The 22,165-nt window shown below is 39.8% G+C and overlaps 2 protein-coding genes, 2 long non-coding RNA genes and 1 other non-coding gene across 6 annotated transcripts; 4 read left to right on the forward strand and 1 right to left on the reverse strand.

The window, feature by feature from the left end:
* Window positions 1-418: 418 nt before the first annotated feature.
* LOC117830678 lies at window positions 419-4,125 on the reverse strand. The gene is made up of 2 exons (XR_004634819.1): window positions 3,704-4,125; window positions 419-670 (listed from the first exon to the last, which is right to left on the reverse strand). It is a non-coding gene; the product is annotated as an uncharacterized LOC117830678 (long non-coding RNA).
* Window positions 3,230-13,118, forward strand: ppp1r26 (protein phosphatase 1, regulatory subunit 26). 2 transcript variants are annotated; one of them, XM_034708890.1, is made up of 5 exons: window positions 3,230-3,462; window positions 7,847-11,102; window positions 12,318-12,432; window positions 12,505-12,590; window positions 12,671-13,118. In XM_034708890.1, exons 2-5 carry the CDS (start codon window positions 7,918-7,920, stop codon window positions 12,717-12,719), a joined length of 3,435 nt encoding a protein of 1,144 aa, XP_034564781.1. In that variant the 5' UTR covers window positions 3,230-3,462; window positions 7,847-7,917; the 3' UTR covers window positions 12,720-13,118. The 2 variants fall into 2 exon arrangements, with proteins under 2 accessions (XP_034564781.1, XP_034564780.1); XM_034708889.1 differs by having other exon boundaries at window positions 3,256-3,462; window positions 12,318-12,590.
* An 879-nt stretch (window positions 13,119-13,997) lies between these two features.
* mrps2 (mitochondrial ribosomal protein S2) lies at window positions 13,998-17,141 on the forward strand. The gene is made up of 4 exons (XM_034710349.1): window positions 13,998-14,105; window positions 14,355-14,471; window positions 15,282-15,402; window positions 16,383-17,141. Exons 1-4 carry the CDS (start codon window positions 14,081-14,083, stop codon window positions 16,927-16,929), a joined length of 810 nt encoding a protein of 269 aa, XP_034566240.1. The 5' UTR covers window positions 13,998-14,080; the 3' UTR covers window positions 16,930-17,141.
* A 1,641-nt stretch (window positions 17,142-18,782) lies between these two features.
* On the forward strand, window positions 18,783-21,753 carry LOC117831250. The gene is made up of 5 exons (XR_004634964.1): window positions 18,783-18,896; window positions 20,347-20,410; window positions 20,498-20,568; window positions 21,033-21,115; window positions 21,414-21,753. It is a non-coding gene; the product is annotated as an uncharacterized LOC117831250 (long non-coding RNA).
* On the forward strand, window positions 21,183-21,321 carry LOC117831685. Its single transcript, XR_004635046.1, has one exon. It is a non-coding gene; the product is annotated as a small nucleolar RNA SNORA17 (small nucleolar RNA).
* Window positions 21,754-22,165: the final 412 nt, after the last annotated feature.

The raw sequence follows: 22,165 nt of genomic DNA on the forward strand, positions 1-22,165 counted from the left end.
TGTGCAGAGCTGGTGCCCTACCTGACCTTCATCCTGGACACGTTGGGGTTCAACTTTAGCAATTACCAGCATGAAAACTTGCTCCAGAACTCCACCAACTTACCAAACGTGGACATTACTATGAGAATATGGAGAAGAACATATGATTTACACCTTTATCCTTGTATAAATTTAGAGGAGACACAAGACCTGCTCTGACTAACGGCAAAACAAATGATGGTGGTCCCAATACAAGGGAAAACATTCACTCATGGATATGAATTTATTTCATTATCAAGTGGAAATGTGAATCTCTACTCCTGACCAGTCTGAGGACTCAGACTTGTCGGATGGGGTGCTGCTGCTGTCCGTCTTCATCACGGAGGCAGTGATGAAGACGGATGCCCTGTCAGTGTCACAGAGATCCGTGCACAGAGTGTCATTTTGTAGCTATTTATTTGCATGAATATTGTTGTACTTTACAGCCAATTCTTTACAAAACTTCCACATCATGATACCAAAACTTCAGTCTCCAACAAATTCATTCTCATGTTCGTCAAAGCTCTGATTCGTCTCCTCAACCCAAAGCTGTCCGATCTGCTGTCCAGCTTCTGCAAGCTCTTCTTCCCCCGTCTTCAGAGCAGCAGGCAAAATGCATGCTTGTCTGCCTGGACCCGTCCTGCTGCTTGGTCTATGAAAAAGACAGAGAGAACAGTTTTCATTAGACATAATCATCTTTAGAGACTTGAAATGTAGACCAGGTGACATTTAAATGCATGTCACTGCGAGGAATATCTCCTGTGAATTTGCCTCACCAACAATGTGGTGGTTGTTTTAGAGCCCTGTGTTGGTTAATCCAATTTGTTTTGGATCCGCTTCAGTTTTCCTGTTGTATTTATTGCGACTGAGAGCTGGCAGGGACTCTAATGCATCAGCATCTAGCTTTTTTTGTATCCATGTGTTGACACTTCCAGCGGTACACCATCTGCCAGAAATACCTCTTTGCAGTAAGGTAGCTAACATGCATATGTTGAACATTTACAAAAGAGTGGGTTTATTGCCAGGGGGGTTTGATACACCATTTTTTTTCATCATTCTTGAATATTTGTAGTCTAACTTATTCTCACGGGTGACTTTTTGAACTGCTTTCTCTTTTAAAGCTGAACACGTTTGTTGTCTTGTTTTGTCGTATGACTGCTTTGGGTTGTGTTTGCACCAATGCTTTTACACAAAGGACGTTCCTAAGGGATAAATACAGTTCTTTGAGAGCTTCATTCTCCTCTTTCTTTCTTTCTTTCTTTCTCTCTCTCTGTATTTCATGTCCCATGTGACATGTCAACTTGAATCTTCTCTGGAGTTTCTGTACTCTCTGTAATCTTCCAGGTTTTATAGTTTTGTTGTCATGACCTCCTTGTCTCCAATCGCAACAAATATTATCAGATGCTTGTGTTATCATTATTTCAGTGGTTGTTGCTAATGAGAATCAGAATTTACGTTCTTTGCCGAGGGAATTTTGAAAATATGACAGCAGTTCTTCTACTGCAGATAAACTACATTTATTATGTAGGACAATTAAAGCTCCTGTGAGGAGTTTTTAGCTGGCTATGAAACAGACTTAAAATAAGATTGCTGTCTCTTTTTGACCTAAAAAGGCACAATAGATCATCAACAAAAAGAGTGACTATTACTATACATTTTTTTTATATTTGAAACCACTGGTGGGGGGTAGGTGTTACACCTGCTGACACTCCTTTTTTCATATTCCATGGCAAAGACTCTCATTAAGTGATACTATGACTGTTTTTTTTATTAATAAACCCAAACTACCCATGAACACGATGGAATCAGTAGCCGGCTTTGTCCACTGGAGGGCGCCAAAGTCAATCAAACCAAAAGTCAGTCATGGTAGCTTTAATATTGGCATATAACAAAAAGATGTATGATTTATAAAGTCATACGCAAATTTTGTCTTTATGAAAGATAGAGGAAATATACAATGAACAATAATTAATGTGTTAGTGTAATGGAACAGAGAGTCACTATTAGCTATAGGCGTTCATAGCCAGCATTGTTACTATAAGTCTCTATAATGTTACATTTTTGTCTCTTTTTCTCTCTTTCTAACTTTCTGTCTACATCTATTCTTAATTTTTAGTGTCTTGACATACTGTTTCTTTTGCTGTGATGAATTATGTCCATGAAATTATATACTGAAATAGCTGCATTTTCTGATATCAAATGCTATTCATACCATAATAAATACTGTACTCAAATGTGATAAGTTGTTCGGCTGATGCACACAGAAGAAGTTAGAGGTCATTCTAAATTACACAGATCATCCACTTCACAACTTTTTTGTGGACCAGAGAAACAGCAGCAGTGGACGGCTCATCTGAGAGATACAGAAAATCATTCATCCCTGCAGCCATTAGGCTTCATAACTCTCTAGCCAATGGGAGATGAGCTGACAGACACCTGAATCACTTGTGTTATGTGACTTTTATTTTTATAATTGTATCTGCCAGACACCTGAATTACCCTTCAGGGATTAATAAAGTAAATTATATTCTATTCTATTCTAATCGAAAAGGCAATCAAGCCCATTTTAAAAGTTTAAGAAAAATAACACAGAAAACTTTTACATTTGAAGCAGATATATCAAAATGAACCTAAAACAAATATTAATGAAGTACTGTTTATTCTTTGAAGAAATGAGTGTTTAATAGGAGCATGGTATAAATTGTCTAAAAAATGTATCTTCTTTGCCTTATGAGATAAATACGGAAGAGGATTAGGGCCATTGAAAAAAAAAAGGAAATTTAAGGTCAAATTTTTTTCCTAATTATTATTCTGAGAAAAAAAGTCTAAATTCTGAGATTAAAGTCTGACTTTAATCTCAGAATTCTGACTTTATTCTCAGAATTCGGACTTTAATCTCAGAATAATAATAATGAAAAAAAAATTTTATGGACCTTATTTTATTTTTTATTTTTTTAGTGGCCCTAATCCTCTTCCGTAGATAAAACTTTGTGTAATGCTTATCATAAAAGTTGCATTGTCACTAGGTCATGTAGGATGCATCAAAATATCAAACACTAGGTTACTTTAAATGTAATGCACACTCAACTGATCCTGCAAAAGTCAGATTGTATTCATAAATGCAGCATTAACAGATCCACTGTATGTGTATCAACATGTTTTGTAATGTAATTCTGCAGAAAATAGTCATTCAAAATGAATGCATTCATTTTGTCCGGGGGAACATAGCGGGAGTGGGTCCTGGTTGGCTGGACTCGGGGTTTAAGAAAGCCTGTCCGCCCGGTAGTCGGAGCGGTGGGGGGACTCGACGGAGAGAGCTTCAGGCGGAGTGAGTGAAGCTGGTGACGGACACCGAAATACCTCCACGACGGCTATCCAGACCTCCTTAAAACGAGCTTCAATGAATAAACTTCACCCGTAGAAGTCCATTTGTGTCCCACAGAGGTGAGTTGAATGGTTGCTCGGTGGTTTTTGTGGCTCTATCGAAGCTAGGAGGGCTGAATACAAAGGCTTTCTTTGCCGGAGAAAATGCCGGGGCTGCAGCAGCCGGGAGGCCCGCCTGTGTCTTTCAAGTCGCCGACCATCAACGGGTTATCCCTCCAACATTTCACTCCATCTTGTTTATTACTACCATAAAAACCAACCATACTGCTTTACTAAGCATCCTTAAAGGACATTTACCCACCTTCTGCAGCGATATCCACCGAGTAACGTGGGGTTTTCACAACCGTGGCCGGGTACCGAGAAACATGGTTGCTCTGCGGAGTCTCCTAACGCTGCACGCCGGGCATCAGTGCAGGCAGTGCCGCTAGAGGGTTACGGGGACAGCCGGGGTTGCTCGGTTGAAACGAGTGAGGCGTCCGGAAGGGAAATACACGCGACAACAGGTTTTGGTTATGTAATACTTGAAATGCTAAACACTCAGTGAGTCATGTGTGGGTAAAACTTTCTTTGTACACATGATATATGTCAAACAAAGTTGGCTTCGTTATGATCCGTTTTCAGGTCGAGTTTTTTTGGGGCTTGTGGACATTTTTTTCCAGCGGGGCGTCTTTGCTGACCCATCCTAGTTTCCTGTAGCTGTAGTCGCACTTTACTACCAAGGGTTTGGTTCTATGCATGAAGAGGGCAGGTGAAAAGTTGGCAACATTATGTATTCGTGTTAATGCTGTGCTGTGGTGTGGTGGCCCATTCAGGCTTGCAGGGAGGATTTAACCAGGGGGGTCGGGAGGCTAGTCAAGGCTCTTACACTGCGCCTCCTCAGCTGGGTTAATGTCCGAAAGCATGCTCGTTCACTCGGGTACTCTTCAGACTGCTGCTCGGTTCAAGTCTGGAAATGTGGTTACTCACAGAACTGTCTTATAGACATAGACAGATGGTTACCATCCCACATCTACAGTGCCTGGCAGGTGCAATGAGAAACATTTACTATGCATATGCAAAGATTGTGTTCCTTATACTACAGATGTAGTCTGATACAAGTGTGTAACATATCAAAAAACAGCGCCACTCTGTGTTACAAAGGATAAACTTTCAACATACTCACCTTTTAATTACAAAACTAAGAATCATCCATGCAAATTAAGTCAAGTAGCCTATCTGTATCTGTGCTTAAAATGAATGAAAGACTACATGGTTGTATGCAAATAGATAGAATTAGATCCACCCTCATAATAAATTCAAGTTTTCTTACATTAACATCTACAGTGCCTGGCAGGTGCAATGAGAAACATTTACTATTCATGTGCAAAGATTGTATTTCTTCTACTACAGTCAAGCTGTAGTCTGATAAAAGTGTGTAACATTTCAAAAAACAGCACCACTCTGTGTTACAAAGGATAAACTTTCAACATGCTCACCTTTTAATTACAAAACTAAGAATCTTCCATGCAAATTAAGTCAAGTAGCCTATCTGTATCTGTGCTTAAAATGAATGAAAGACTACAAGGTTGTATGCAAATACATCAAATTAGATCCACCCTCCATATAATAAATTCAAGTTTTCCTACACTAACATTAACAGTGCCGGGCAGGTGCAATGAAAAACATTTACTATGCATGTGCAAAGATTGTGTTCCTTTTATAGTACAAGGCTTACAGTCAAGATGTAGTCTGATAAAACTGTGCAACATATCAAAAAAACAGCTCCACTCTGTGTTAAAAAGGATAAACTTTCAACATGCTCACCTTTTAATTACAAAACTAAGAATCATCCCTGCAGTGGTGATTACATCAAATTAAAGTCAAGAAGCCTATCTGGATCTGTGCTTAAAAATGAATGAAAGACTACAAGGTAAGGTTGTATGCAAATATATCAGATTAGCTCCACCCTCAAAAGTAATACATTCAAGTTTTCTTACAGATTTAAATATTAGTAATAATAACATTTATACAGTGTGTAATGATGCAGAAAAGGGCAATTCTTCCTGCATCAGGAGTACTTTCATGTTACAGCTTAACACATAGTGAGCCAATATATTCCTATGTAATTCAAGATTCAAGAAAGCTTTATTGCCAAGTGAGCTTGCATACACAAGGAATTTGACAGGGTGAATGGAGCACTGGTATTTAACAACAAGACAGTGAGGACGATAAATATATAAACCTAAACACAAATCCAAAATTCTAAATAAAAATAGAAATACTATCTGTACAAAGAAAGGTATAGAAGTACTTTTAAAGACATGGAATAAGTTAAGTTAGCCAAAGCCAGAGTGCACATGTAGTAGATGAATATAATATTAAAATATGTTATGGATTAAATTACAATATTGCACATGTATGTGATATATCACAGGAGTCTTTGGTGTTTTACAATATGATTGTTCATGAGGGATAATACAGCTTTTACAAAACTGGATTGCAGAAATCAGGCTGATTTAGAATTATTGGGTGTCATATTTTGTCTGGCTTCAAATGGTAGATAACATTTAAATTGCTTAATATTCCATGATGAAGTTATCTTTTCATGAAGCAGCCAAAGTAGTATGTTAACACTCACATTGGTGCATAATTCATTTAGAAAGGGTCATTTTTTTTCTCTGGTTAAAAATAACTGCCCTGCCCTCTAGAGCCATGATCTGTTAATTTTCCCACTTGAAAATGAATGTCTGCTTCAACACCCCCTCACTGGTGGTCAGCCCCTGCTTTTAGATGTATTAAAATACTTATGCACTGAAATTTGCATGCAGTACTTTAACCTTTACTTTTAATTCTGATCTTGCTGTTCTGTCTACATGTGCGCCCTGAAATCTTTTTCCACCATTGATTGATATCCAGCAGCAGCCCAGCCGGCTCATGTTGTGACAGTCTTCGGCTTTTATTTGGTGATGTAATGCACAGTGGGGTAGTGCATACAGTCAAAGCTGTCCATCAAGGAGAAGTTCAGCAGCATCCAGTGTAGTAAGAGAATGAGAAGGACTGCTCTGGGGACAAGGACCAAGTGGTTGAACATGATAACCAAACAATGTAAAGTCATGCTATCGATACAGTACTTAAAGTGTGTGAAACCATGGCTGCCAGTCTGCCTTTGACACCCTTGGTACTACCTTTATAGATGAATGGATAAGTCACAACAATCACCCATCTTTAATATCAGGGTAATATGTGGACCCTCAGTGGGTTCATCCTGAAAGGAGGGTATGTAGTACAATAACTGTCAGGATAATATGTTCTGTAACTTTTATTGTGAGGAAAGGGTTTTATCCACTAGTTTAACAGTAATAACTATACAGACTATTTCCCCAATATATAAAAAAGTGAAAAAAAACACTAAATATTTGGTCTAAATGTGTGTTGTAACCTCTATTAGTAGTAATCATTGCCCTGAAAGTGTTAATTTACCCCAAGTAATCACTCAGTTAGGGTTTCATGCATTTAGTCTTTATGTCAGTGTTTCTGTGACGCAGAGTTGCGTGTATGTTCACAGCCATGCTCAGTCTCTGGAAATACTTGTGTAGTAGTGTGAGATTCATAAACAGAGAAAATTGTCGCAACTGTCGTGAATGTTTTCATCTTTTCCTATTTAATGCAGTTGGCATTCTTCTTCTTCTGTTAGCAAACAGATTTAAGACGCTCTGTAGTCACTGTCTGGTGGGAATACCATATTACAACCAGGCACTGGTAAAAAATAATGAGAAATTATACTTTTAAAATGAGAAAATATTCGCAGTGACTCGAAAATCATTGCCCATCCCTACTACCCAGATGTAAACAAGCACAGATGACCTCTCGTAGTGTGGTGTAACTTAAAGTTGTTTGTAGTCTGTGTCTGGTTAAACTGGCATATAACCACTCCACCAGTGACGTGTGTAAGCAGCACAGGCATGTGGACGTTAACCTGCAAGAAGGACTCAATGCTGATGGCGCTAGCTCTGCTAACTTTAGCCACACTCTGCAAACCAATTTGACCATGTTTCCCATAATTTTTTAGCTAAGTTAAACACGTTTATGGCTAGTTGAAATTTAAATTGGAAAATCTCTACTTTCTTTTTTTTTTTAAGTTATATTTTTGGGCATCTTTGCCTTTAATCGATAGGACAGCTGAAGAGGGGCAGGAAATGTGGGGAGTAGAGAGTGGGGGAGGACATGCAGTAAATGGTTGAGGCTGGAATCGAACGTGCTTAGACCTCTAGGCCAACCTTGCCCGAACATCTCTATTTTCAGTTCAAGATATCTATACCTCTTTTACTAAAATGTGAATTAATGTATCACCTTGAAGTATTATGGACTTGATTTACAGCTAAAGAGATATGAGGTGATAATACAGTAAACTACTTTGTGTGTCTAGATTATGTCACTGATTCTCTGTTTTTTTTCTTCTTCACAGATTGAACAATGTGATTGTGATCGGAGGCAGCTGCACTCCAATGGTCCAGGACCTCACCTAACTCAACTAGAATGTACTTGATGAATGTACCTCCTGTCGCAGTGACGCAAACAGAATGGAGAACGTGTGGCCCACCTGGAGGCTATAGCCTTCCAATCTGCTTCAATGACTCTGACCCCGAGTTGTCTACCAGAGGCACCCCTATCTCAGACAAGGTCCAGATGATCATAGAGAGCCTTAGGAGCACCCAGTCCTCACTCGAGATGGGCGACGAGATCGAGGGAAATGTGCTCCCAGGACAGGACGGTCATACCCAAGTGTGCAAGGTTCCGATGGGATCTTACGTGGGGGCCAAGTCAAAAACTAAAGGTGCCACTGAAAACCCACCAGCAGATGTTTCCTCCCCTATGAATCATGAGACCAGTGACTCTGACAGCGATGATTCAGTGGATAGAGGCATCGAGGAGGCGATACTGGAATACCTGAAGGAAAAGGATGGTCACAAACGCAAGGCGGAACCATGCTTCACCTTTCTCCAGTCATCCAAAATCCCCAGGAAGAACCCATCTGTTCCTGAAGTTTCCAAACAGAACTCTGACAGCAGCAGGTTTTTGATTGCTAACAATCAGTTTCCAAAAAGCGAAAAAGTAGAGACTCCTCTGGTACCAGCTGTTATCCCTATCAAAAAGTATATCAAACAAAAGGCCTCCTTAGATGAAAACAGCATGCTGAATTTGGATTCACACAAAACTGCTCAAACCAAAAGTTTAGTCTTGCCCAAAGAGCAGACACAGAGCCCCTCCAAAACCATCAGCCTCCTCAACAAAGTAAAGTGCTCCGTCACGGTCAAATTGGAGGAAGACTCGAATGATTCTAGCAGTGACGACGGCATCGAGGAAGCCATTCAGAGATACCAGCTCGAGAAAAAGGAACAGCAGAACAAAAGGGAAGCTTTCATTCCCCACGAATTCAGCGAGGAGTCAGACTCCACTAGCGATGATGGGATTGAAGAAGCTATTCGTTGCTACCAGCTCGAGCAGCTCAAGGAGAAGAGAGAAGTGAAGCCATTCTTGCATAAGCAAAAGACTTTTAGTAAGTCGTTAATGCATGCTGTTGGAAGCACAAGCGTGGAAAACATGAAGAAGCGCAAGCTGAATAAGAAGAAATCCAGAACAGAGAGAGAAGTGAAAACTACTCAACCTCTTCCTGCTTCTGTTTTCATACCCAAGGATACGACTTCAGAAGGTTCGAAGAATAAAGGAAATGGATTACTTTTGTTTAAAATGGAGAGTTTTAAAGAGCAGGCTACTCCTACCCTCACCCCTCCTAAGGCTAATACTACTGCAGAGCTAATGTGCGCCGAGGCGATACTGGATATTTCAAAAACTGTGATGCCCGAGGCCTTTCATACGAGTATTGGCCTCAGCAGTTGCGCCCCCTCTGAGTCCTCCATGCAATCTTCTCTTCCTGACATCGGCCAAGACGAAGAAAGCGATGGCAGCTCCATCGATAGTGAAGACGGGATTGAGCAAGAAATCAGGAAATTCCTTGAGCAGAAAGCCCAAATGCACAAACCATCTCCCGACTCTGCTACAACTCAAGAGCCTCAATGTTTAAACAAACTAGAAGAAGAGAAAGAAAAGCAAGTAGCAACCCCGAAGAAACCTCCAAGGTTGTCTCTGACACAGAGGAGGAAACAAAGAGAGGAAAACACGACCAACACACCAGTGACGGAAAACAAAGTGAAAGAAACATCGACTAAGCCTTTACCAGAACACAGAAAAGAATCAAGCCAGAGGAGTCAAAGTGGTGACAAAAGCAGCTCACTTGACAGTGACGAAGACCTGGACACTGCCATCAAAGACCTGCTCAAGACCAAAAAGAAGTCAAAGAAGAAAACGAGAGACTTAAAGCTGAAAGCAAGGAAGTGCCTCAAGGATGAAGGAGCTGCGTTAGGAGACGCTTCACAGCCTAAAAAGTTAAAACCTAATCCTGCTTTCAAGCGCAGTGCTTTGAAGAAAGTACAAAAGGTTAAGGACGACATGAAAAACAAGCCCGGGTCGAGTAGAAACACCTTTTTACAACAGAAGAAAGCTGATAAAAGTAAAGAGCATGATTCACTCAAAGTGGAAACGGCAAATTTGAAAGCACCGGCGAGTCAGGACACCCTGCTGCTGGATACCGAGACAGCCCTTCAGATCAAGGATGATAGCAGCTCAGTTGACAGCGATGATAGCATTGAGCAAGAGATCAGAAGGTTCCTGGCTGAAAAGGCGAAAGTCTCCACTGCAGAGAAAAGTAAAGATGAAGATGTATCAAGGAACGGCACTGATGTGGTTTATCCCCTTCTCCAAGCAAAAGACATTAAACTGGAAAATCAGCTGGCTGAGATTCCAAGAAGAAGTACAAGTCCTGACTCTGGAGAGTCCCAGAAGGAGAGTTCTCAGGCGGACACCTCTTCCAGCCGAGTACAGTTGCATATGTCCTCGGTCCTGCCCTGCAGCTCCAATCTCCTGGAGCCAGCAGACGGGGCGGGGGCAGCTAGAACAGAGCAAAAGCAGCCTAGCGCTGGGAAAGGTGACGTCCCGGATGTCACACCGCAGACTGAAAGAGTCCGGCCCCTTTTGACTTCTAGCGTCGCTCATTCTCGCTCAGAGTCCATCAAGTGGCGCCAAAGCCTCGGACTCCCCACTACTGATGCTAGGACTCTAAGTCGGACTCCATTCCAAATCACCTCGCATCGAATCAACGAGACTTCATCAACGACTGCGCCACATCAGAGCGGGAGCATCGCCCCAAAATCACAGACTCCAGTCACTGCTTGGTCCTCTGCAAGGACCAGTAGACCTCCTTTGACCTCCTCTGCAGAGACGACTGCAAACACAACGTTCAGACCTTCTGTTTTAAATCTTTCATCTCTGGCCAGGCAGCATCCGAGGATGTCCTTTGTGCCTGACAGGTCCCAGTGCCCCATAGAGGGAGAGACAAAGAGTATGGTGCACATATCTAAAGACAAGAGTGTGTTTGTTGAACTGGAATCTAACAGGACCAACCATGTCCAGGTTCGAAGCAGGGAAAGAAGCGAGGGAAAGGAGGGAGCGGACATGCTGAGTGAGAGGAAAAGAGAAGGAGAGAGCGTGAAGATAGATGACAAGGAAGTGCACCTAGAAAGAAGAGAGGATGAATTTGTAGATGAGGCAGATTGTGAGTCAGGCAGCAGGAGATATCCAGAGAAGAAGCAGGGCTATCCCACATTGTAAGTATTTTCCACGAGTCAAATTGTCCGATAGCATCATAATCCAATTTTATATCAGTCCTGTAGGATATTATCCAGCTCTGTCATTTATACGCTTTAAGGGAATGTTTGTTAATACCATGAAAAAAAAACAGGCACTTTTAATGTGTTTGTACATTTATACAGCTATTTAACACAAGGAAAATTTCTGGCTCCGAGTCATTCATATCATCAAACCTTTGAGAAGCAATACAGTGAGAGGTTGGTACAGGAATCAGACCGCATGACCACTATGAAAGATCAGAGTACTTTATTACAGATAATAATCTAATCCTAAATATCCTTAATGTGTAATCTAAAAGAAAGATAACCAGAGGGAAAGTCCTCTTTTTAATATACCAAGAACACAAGTTAGCGATATTAATCAGTGCTGCTACGACATTAGCATTTACGAAATTATCTGTGTAGGTTTCCTTTAAGAAGAAATCAAAGGCTGAGTGTTTCTAATGACGACGACTCCAGAAAATAAACTTTTCTTCTGACCCACAGAAAAGCCTTTTTGAACTTTTGCACATTAAAAGATCAGGGTCCACTTCAAAGGATGATCACTCAACGCAATTTTAAAACAACTTTGTATCTATTCTTGACTAACACAAACAATTATACTCAATCTTCCTAACAACATTAGATTATTGTATGGTTTAAATGAATTGAAGCTAGGTTGTTAAAGAAAGCCACACTAACAGTCTTGGGACTCGTTACCTCTCCGACTCGACTTTTGTTCCAGATTCCACGGAGCCGTCACGATAACTCCTCTCTCGTCTTGCTAAACTTGATTTCTTAGTGCATTCATTTCTTTGTCATGTAAAATGTTTTCTTGAATTTCATATGTGGGGGAAAAAAAAAAGCTATTTATTTTTGTTTATCAAAAAAAAAAAAAAAATTACTGAACATGCTGTGCATTGCCAGGTTTTGTAAATATTTTGTAAGAAGTGTTTCTTTTTTTTTTCTTTCACTCTTTCAGAAAAGAAAAAAAAATTGCTGTGTCTTTTAAAATGCATCTGTGTAATAAAGAGTGGAATCTGAGCAGCAACGTGTCTGTCATAAATGTGTCATATCATGATATTAACATGCATAACAATCGCTTTTATTTTGAAGGGTTGAATACAGATTTAAGGACAAATTATTATTCTTCAGAGAACTGGTCTGATGTGTGTCCTGCTCTGCCCCGCTCAGGTCTCTGTCCAGTGCCATTGACCCTGGCATCACCATCAGACCTTGCATAGCTCTTACAACAGAGGAGAGAAGCAGGATGTTCACCAGGAGGTACCATGCTGAAAAAAGCAAGAAGGTACACTTATGTAGCAATGTCATGGACAGGTTTCCCTTCTGTATTTTCATACCTTATTACACACTCTTGCAGGGGGTATCTTGTCTTGGTAAGATCCCTGTGTGGAACAAAGCTATGCAACATGTCAAGAGAAAGCTGCAGTTCGTCACAGCTAACAGGTATGGGACTGTTCACAAGTGATTTACTCAAAGTCATCAAAGTAAAAGTTAATCTTGATTTATTATTTAATCTGTTTCAGGGAAAATGAAGCACCACGTCACCCCAACAAGCCTGCCCATGATGTTTGATTTTCCAGTCTTTGTTGTTGTATTCAGCACTTTCTACAATGTTTATTTGAAGGGTTTGACATTTAAAGCTGTTAGCAAGTTCTTTGTTTTATAAAGTACAGTACAGTACATGTTTTGGCCCTGTTCTCTGGGATGTTAGATAACATTCATCACTGGATACAAGTAATGTTTAAGTGCACAGTTACTGTTAGTGAAGCCATTAAAGGGCATTTTTAATTTTTGAAGTTTCAGACTAAACTACTCCAGGTCATCCTTTGGTTCACAGCCATTAGTTCTGTTTCCAAGTTGTTGCTGAAGTACTAGAAGTTACTAGTGTGACTGTTTAAGTCAGTTGAAACTTTAAGAACTCACTGGTTTTTGCTGGACCTCCTAATAAACAGCACGTGTGTTCACTGTTAATAAGTTCATTCATTTCAAGGATTGAATCTACAGCTCGTCAACTGGTTTGCTTCTATGCTTTTTCATAGAGATCAAGGTAGAAAACTTAAGTCAGTCCAAATCTATGATGAATTATCATATTTATTTAATTTTTTTTTAAGTTTCTTGATTCAGTTTTTCACACTGCAAAGTCCTAAAGCCCAATACTGTGTGTTTAAGTCAGTTGATAATCAATGAAGATGATCAAAGAGACCATTTTCAATCTAATTGTGTACTAGGGATGCAAATTGTATGTATTCTCTGCATTGGCTCTTTGGGATTGTTAACAATCAGTTATCAATTACTCGTTTACAAAACAACTTAGATTCAATAACAGTTTAAACTTTAAGAACTCACTGGTTTTTGCTGGACCCCCTAATAAACATGCACATGGATGCAATAGATTCAAGGAATAAAATAAAATATAAATAGGAATTCAATAATATAAATTGGATTAATAATAAGTATATTCAGGAACGCAGAATAGTTACAGTTTGCTGTGAATGAAGGTATAATATAGAAACAACAGAGTATAAGTCTGATCTTTAATATTATTTTTTCCTAAATAGCATAAACATGTTTGCAGTGGTTCAGTCTGTCTTTTTTCAATGCAACAGTGAAGTTAAAAATGTCATAATGGGTATTGTTTGCAGGTTTTCAGTCATACAGGTCATGGAAATTTACATTTTGACCCTAAAGGCAAATTGAAAATTGTTATAACTGAGCTCTATGGTATTCCCTATTCTACAAAATTAATTTAAAAACCTGAGTTTTAAAAAAATACTTTGTTCTTCGAAGAGAACCCAGCTTCTCTCTGCTACACACACTCCAGTACAGTAGGTGGCGGTAACGTGCCTGTAAGTAGCTGCATCCCACCAATCAACATAAAGAAGAAGATACACTAGTGCGCATGCGCAGTTAGTTTGCTGACCTTCCAAACAAGCATGGCAGCTCGGGCACTTGCAAAAGGTATCTGCACACAAACCTGTTAGATAATGTGTCGTATTAAAGCTGTTATTGGGAATTTAGGTAGCATGTGACAATATAGAAGACATGTTGTGCAGCTGTTGTAGTTTTTTGTGTTACTATAAAGACTGGGACAATTCAGCTTAATGCTAACGTCAATAGCTAGCTCTGTGTTCAGTAGCAATGTTAAGTAACGTGTCTGTGACCTGTTCAAGTCAGCTGTTTAACCTGTGTTTGTGTCTTTATATTCAGGCCTTTGTGGGCTGCGACCCTCCCGGGCTGTTACAGTCGGCTACACCTGTGGTGGACCCCAGTACGCCACTGCAGCGTCCATAAAGTCATCACAGCCCCCAGCTGAGGATGTGACAGGTGAGGTAACACATCAAGTGTGACTAGGGTTGCCAACTTTGCCACTACTAAATAAGGGACAGGTGCAAGGTTCCATGGTGGTGTGAGCATGATGTGTGAATTCAGCTTATATTCTGATTCAACTGGAAATGCAGAAAGTGTGTATATTCCCTTTAATCCTTACTGTATCATTATGTAACCTCCATGTGAATAAACCTCAAAGAAACCACAATTTGGCTCTTTGCATAAAAAAAACAGGCAAAATAAAAATTAAATGCAAAAGAGGAGTATGACTCACCAAATGTACTTTTTCCATGGATCCTTTTTGCTGCTCTTGACTGATTCAAGCAGTCTTTTGTCATTTTGCACAGCCAGAGAGAAGTCCTTTATATGACAAGTCACAGTTTACAGATATTTGAAGGTCATTTCTGATCAGCTCTGTGCTGCATCTGTTTCTTGAGTCTGACCATTTAACGGCCATCAGAGAGAAAATCCTCTCCACACTTTTTTTGCAGGACTTGGTGCATTTGCGCTGTATAGAACTGATGCACGTCAGGGGGGCCTGTGATTGGAAGACAGGCGGTGCGATTGGCACATGATCTGCCACTGCTGTTTTATCTGATCTAGGATCTGTAGAGTGCAGTCTGCTGTATTTACAAGAGCTAATAGTCAATATACGGGACAATTGAGGTCCCGTATGAAACAAACCGATTTAGCCCAATATACGGGATGTCCCAGCTAATAATACGGGACAGTTGGCAACCCTAAGTGTGACAGCATTAGCACTGTTGCCCTTCAGACTCTAATCAACACTGTTTCTTTTACATACAGAACAAATGATAAATCAGACACTTGAGAAGCCGGACTATTTCCGTGTGTCGGAGCTCATCTCGTTGAAGGAGATGTTTGATGCCAGAGTTCATCTGGGCCACAAGAAGGGCTGCAGACACAGGTTAGTATGGATACAAACAGCTCCTCATCTGGTTTGCTTCAATGCTTTTTCACAGAGATCAAGGTAGAAAACTTAAGTCAGTCCAAATCCAGGATGAAATATTGTATTTATACTCTCTGTTTTTCACACTTGCAAAGTCCTTAAGCCCAATACTGTGTCTTTAACCAATCTTTGGGATTGTTAACTATCAGTTCTATATTCCTCATTTATAAAAAAAACTTGGATTTTTCCAATGACTAAAACAATACAAAATGTGTTTTTTTTTTTCCCTATATCACATATTTCCCACAGAAATGTAATGCATTTAATTGACAGTATTGCAAAGATGCAGAACATTTAGAGGCGTACAAAATTGTTTCATGCTGAGTGTCAACATGCAGAACAAAAATAACCTCCACAGACGTATAGTCATGAAGAGCAAGGTTCAAACTACTAAATATAAATCACTGTAACAATAGAGCTGAACTGATTAGCATCTTTGTTTGATTCTCAAATATAGAACTACATTTTGAGATTTGATTTGTCATCAGTGCACCAAGGGTTATTTACCTTCCTTACCTTCTTCCTGTTAAACCTCCTAAGTCTTCTCTGGTCCTTAGAAGGAACTTCTTGTTTCTGATACAACTTTGATGAACTTTCTCTATACACTTTGGAAGTTTTAATGTGTCGTCAAAGCCAGAGTTAAGTCTATCTTGATAATGTAAATTTTGCCACATGCAGTACTCTTTCACTTAGCATCTACCCCAGCTCTGTGTGTTGATATTAACTTACCACAGCAAATAAAAAAGACAGAACAGAAGTCTGTGCAGGATGTAATGAGACTTTTGATAAATCATTGAGCCAATATGACACACAGTACTGCAGAAGCTCTGAAATTTGAAGCAAATATGCTGCAGAAAATGAATATGAAAAAAGATTATTGTGCAAGGCTTCAGTTTCCTATCTAAACGGATTACCATCTTGAATCCTCTGTCTCTCAGGCTCATGGAGCCTTACCTGTACGGCTGCAGACTGGAGCAGGACATAATCGATCTGGACCAGACTGTAGAGCACCTCCAACAAGCCCTGAACTTCACAGCCCACGTAGCATATCGCGGGGGCGTCATCCTATTTGTCAGCCGCCGCCGTCAGTTTAGCCACTTGGTTGAGAACACCGCTAAGGACTGTGGGGAATACGCACACACGCGGTACTGGCAGGGCGGCCTCCTCACCAACGCCCCCGTCCAGTACGGCCCAGGAGTGCGCTTACCTGACCTCATCGTCTTCCTCTCCACGCTCAACAATGTGTTCCAGCAGCACGTGGGAATCAGAGATGCTGCGAAGATGAACATTCCCACGGTGGGTCTTGTGGACTCGAACTGCAACCCCAGCCTGGTGACGTACCCAGTGCCTGGGAATGATGACACTCCAGCTGCCATGGAGCTGTACTGTCGCCTGTTCAAGATGACGATCAACCGCGCCAAGGACAAGAGGAGGCAGATGGAGCTGCTGCAAGGCCTGTCGGCTCCTTCCAAGTCCAGCTCATGACAGAGTATATTATAAAGTAAAAGACATTTATAATGCATTTCAAGGTCAAGATCGTCTGCTGCACCTCTTCATCATGCTCCTGCACAGATCTGATGCGAAAGTTTGCAGATGAAGAATCTTGTTTCTTCTGACATTAATATTTACTGTATAAAGAAGTAAAACCAATGTCACAACCCTGGTGTCCACATTAAACTTTTGTTATCCACTGACAATGACTCATGTTTAAGTATTCTTGTCTATTTAACATTATAAATCAGACAGCACTTTGTGTTACTGTTGTATCTTCTTTCACAGGACTGAGAACATAAATATTTAAACCCTTCAAGCGAAATCCCTGTTGTCTAATCTGCCTCAAATATTCAGCTGCATATCTAACTTTTCCTTCTTGTGGCTTCCATGTTGGACCTTTGACCTCAGAGTGGTATAGATCATGGTAAAATGCAGATCAAACCCACTGAATTGACAACGTGTAGGAGTGGACCGAAGTATATCTTTAAAACTGTTTATCAACTTCATGAAAAACCGCAAAAGGCCAGTTACTTTTTCAGAGCCCATCTTCAAATTGCATATTAAACTCAAAAGGTAAGTATGTTAACCTAGGGATGATACATATATCATAGAAACCTAACAAACAAGGTTATCCTTAAATTTACAGGATTGTGTAAGAAAGAGAATGACATTTTTGTTTCACTTACCAGTCTTTCCTTTTGCAGTCTATGAACATAGTGTTGAAACATTAGATATCCACCCATGTGCAATGATAGAATCTCAGCTGAAGGGAAGCTAAATAGAACTACTGCTAAGTGCACTGTGCTTCATTGCAGCTTTAAACTAACCTGCATCATCATTACTGCCATTGTTCTTATTTTGAATGTTAAAGTTAAGCTAATGTTGCTAAGTCTCTAAGAAATTAAGGTTCTTGAATGTTTTGAATTTAGACCATATAGTTTCCCTTGTTTGCTACTTTAAAAAATATAGTCAGTGTCTTAGGTTTGATACAATTCTTATTAATTAACCATTATTAATTAATTGATAATGGAGAAGGGGTGGGATTTAATACATTTTTTCTTATTCCCACTCCTTTTTCGGATGTGACTACAATTCAAATTAGTGAGAATACAATTTATTATAATTATGATTGTTGTAAAATGTTTGTTCCCCTTTGCTGCTGGTTCAAAGAACAACTGTGTGGTGTGCAGTCAAACACAGGATCCAATGCAGGTCTGAAGATTTATTAAATGAAATAAAGCTCAATGCTGTCAGAGGTGTGGATGTGGATGATTTTTTTCATCAATAATGCATCCACTTCAGGTAATCCTCTAAAATCACATGGCACAAACAATTGCACAAAGGAATCAATGACACATGCCAGGTTTGGAGGGAAAAGGAGTAGACAAAGGTCTGGGTGCAGGGATTTATAGTGTTGGGGGTGTGGCTTGGTTGGTTAGGTGTGGCCTGATGAGGTGACATGCAGGTGGACTGGAGACTTGTGATTTAACAATTATTATTAGTAGTATTTTTTATTTTGTGCATTTTATACAACGTTTGTTTTTTGTCTCTTATGTGTCTTTCACATGTTCGAAATAAACACTATCAAATCAAATCAAAAACAATACCTGCACGATACCATTTGGCCCATTTCAAGGACCATCCCTCCTGATTGGACAGCCTCAGTTAAATTTAAGTAGGCATACTCTCTAATTTACAGCAATGCTCTCTGAATTATATTTTTGGTGCTATAGCCTTCAGTGGTATTTCTTTGAGGTAGTCACTGAACTGCAAAGACAGCCATAGAACCTGCGCAGTACAGAACCTCCTCAATCAACCCTCTGTCACTCCGCTTTTGGCATTTCGCGAAGCCGTCAGGTTTGTCCTCTCTCCTCTTCCGTAGCTGCACAACGAGTGTTCCTGTAACGACCTTCTCAACCACGACCACCAGGGAAACTGCAGCCAAGGCGGACTGGCGAGTGCGCGTTTATGACTACATAATTGCTTTACTGCTGTACTAACTCATACAGGATTACATTTTAATGCTGAAATACAAGATTCAACAGAAAGTCAGAGTTTTAGCATTTTTATGTAACAGCAAATGTGACGTCGTTGCAAATTCCCACACAACTGTGTTAGATTATTAGGATTTAATCTCAGTCGAGGTTTATTTATAGATGAAACTTGTACTAAGTGTTGTTTCCTGCGTTTGATTAATTGTTTCCTGTGTTTGTTCAGCCTTAGTTCCACGTGGCATGCAACAGGCTATTTTAGGTTAAGGGTTTATAAGTTCATGGAAACAAATGGAATCACACTTATATCTTACATTTCATATTAAACTGTCTAAAGTGTTCATTTGAACCATATATTTTGTTCCATTTTAGCAGACTGACTAGTGTTTTGTGACAATGGGTGTGGCAGGGTGCTGAACATTTGGAGTAATCAATCATTAGTGTTTCCAAAACTGTATATTAAGTGCGTAAGAGCGCACATGCGCATGTGAAAGAGCGTCATTTTTTCTCTGAGGTACCAGTTTAATTAGGTCACCAGTTTTAGTCATATTTTTCCTAACCCTTCTTTGCTGGGGAGAAATATTTCCATCAATGTCAAAATAGGTGTAAAATATATTCTAAGCGCCATGTCTATTTGGCCACACACACGTCTTGCTGTCGCCCTCTGGTGACAGCAGCCTGACCTATGATCTGACAGGGACACCAATAACACAATTAAACCTTATATTCAACATCATTATCTTGTGGGAATTGAAACATAATTAACTAGGTCTATAAATGTAGAGGAAACGCCCATGGCAGTTAAATCAGTTTCACCCTTCCAACAAGCAAAATATAATTACTTATTGAATCTGCTATTACAGTAAAATAAAAAAAATAATAGAACCTAGAAGTTTTGGATTTAATTAAAAAAATATGTATTTAAATGATTTAAGCTGTGCAGCTCTGTAATTGAAGTTTAATTTGTTCTGAAGTTTTCTAACATTGTAACTAGAGAGGTTAATTAAATAACAGACAGGAAGTTCATGCTTTTGTATGAAAATATTATAATTTCAAGCAATGCAACCCATGTACAGAAGCTATAGTCCTAGTCGCAGAGGTTGCAGGTTCAATTCACGCCTCGACCATTTACTGCATGTCCTCCCCCACTCTCTGCTCCCCACATTTCCTCTCTCTCTTCAGCTGTCCGATCCGTTAAAGGCGAAAATGCCCCAAAAAATATAACTTATAAAACAGAAAAAGTTATCTTTTCTGGATCCAGATTTCAAATCCAGTATCACATGAAGTTTTGTAATGTTATTATTTCTCAATAAATGATAGTCAAAGTTATCCTGCACCATGTCTTTGACATCACTTCATTTCCCATGTTAGGCTCCTGCAATAAGAATAATATGGGACATGTATTTATCATTTGTAGATGGGGCCCTCAGCTCGGCATCATGCATTCCAAATGTCACTGGAGCCACAGGCAGTGTTTGCTGGTATGTACAACCAACCTCATGATTTAGTATTTGACCACTTGTATTTAGTCTCCTCTGTCCTCTCATGTACTCTTCTTGTTCCTGCAGGTACATGAACAATCAGACATGCGTTGGGACAACAGTTCTCAGATATCAGGATGACTGCCCTCCCTAAGATGGTAACCCATGTTTGTTCTAATATTACTCTGTATCAGGTTCAAAATTGCCCCTTGAGACTCAACTCTGACTGCAGTGTCAGTTTTGTGCAGTAAGCGGGCAGACAGTAAATACCTGGCTCACGATGGCTCAACTTCCACTGTGTGGTGGACTTTGGGTAAGGAACCGGGCCAGATATTAAAGTTACAGTGAACTGACCGTCAGTAGTTAACCATACAGTTTATTTATAGCACATATATGAAACCTATCAGTCACAGTAGAAGGGTAGTGTCCCGTCTACTTTTTCAGTGGGACTTGCACATGAAGCAGTTTGTCTATTGTCCTGTCAATCAACATATTGGTAGTAAAGATCCTGATAAACAAAATGAGCTTTCAGTCTTTGTTGATACCATTCATTGACATGTGTTTAGGGCTAACAAATCTCTGTTTTGGGCTAAACATTATGTCACATTTAACCTGTGATTAGGTGGTTTTGTAACGGCAGAGGATCAGGCTGCAGCTCTGATGGACCAGATAAACCTGTGGAGCAGCAGCAGTGATTTGTGGCAGGTAAGACCTCACACTGTCTCGTTTGTTGCAGACAGTTTGCTCCTCTGGTTTCTTTACTCTCACCTGACTTGCCCCCCCGAGGCGTTGCAGCCCGACTGTGTGTCGAGACTGTGTCATGAGGCGGCAGATAACAAGAAGGTCAATGGCATCATCTGCATTCAGTACCCACTCAAGTGGGGATTTGAAGTGCTGTTTATACCTACAGATCTGATTATTGCTGTCTGGTTAATGTTTGTTTTTGTCTGCAGAGTTCTTCATCTCACAGTATTCAATGTTTAATCCTGATTTGTCTTCACAGAGGACCAAATTCATGAGGAAGACATCTGGAGCCTTCAAACATGTGCCTTTAAGAACTGGCTGAAGACATTTTCAATCTCAACACCTTGAGTGCATTATTATGATATTTTGTAAATATTGAATATTTCAATTTTAAGAAACGTCTCCTGTTTTTTTTGCTGTTGCCACTTAATGCGTATTCTGTCTTTATTATTATTATTTTTTGTGTTTTGTATCAATATACCTGCCCTTTTTTGCATTTACAATGTATTGTTTCATATTCTGTGAAACATCTTGTTTTCCTGTTTCTCAAAGGAACTATTGAATTGATTTTCTCCAATAAAGTGGCAATTCAGCTGTAACCACTTTTGATTTGGAGTTTTCATTTTCCCACATTTGCCCACAAAGTTCTGCTTTTTTATTATTTTTTTCCCTTCCTTTTATATCGCATATTACTTCACTGTTAAACTGAGATCATAAATACTCAATTTCCATTATTTTAGATTAGACAAAACATACCTAACTTAGCAGGAAGATATCTGTATCACTTAGTTTATTTGAAACAATTTCTCCAAAGAGACATTAAAGGTGGACTGAAGTGCTGCAACATCTACCTCATAGAACAGGTGCATAGGAGAGGAGTGAGAATCAAAAGTGAAAGCTCCTGCACACTGTCTAACTTGCAAATATGTATTAGCAATGAAGGATGAAGGACCAGGACCAAAATATCTTGAATAAATTCACATTTTTGCAAGCATCTTTTAATAGAGAACT

This window comes from Notolabrus celidotus, chromosome 19, assembly GCF_009762535.1.
Source record: "Notolabrus celidotus isolate fNotCel1 chromosome 19, fNotCel1.pri, whole genome shotgun sequence".
In the NCBI taxonomy this organism is placed as follows: domain Eukaryota; kingdom Metazoa; phylum Chordata; class Actinopteri; order Labriformes; family Labridae; genus Notolabrus; species Notolabrus celidotus.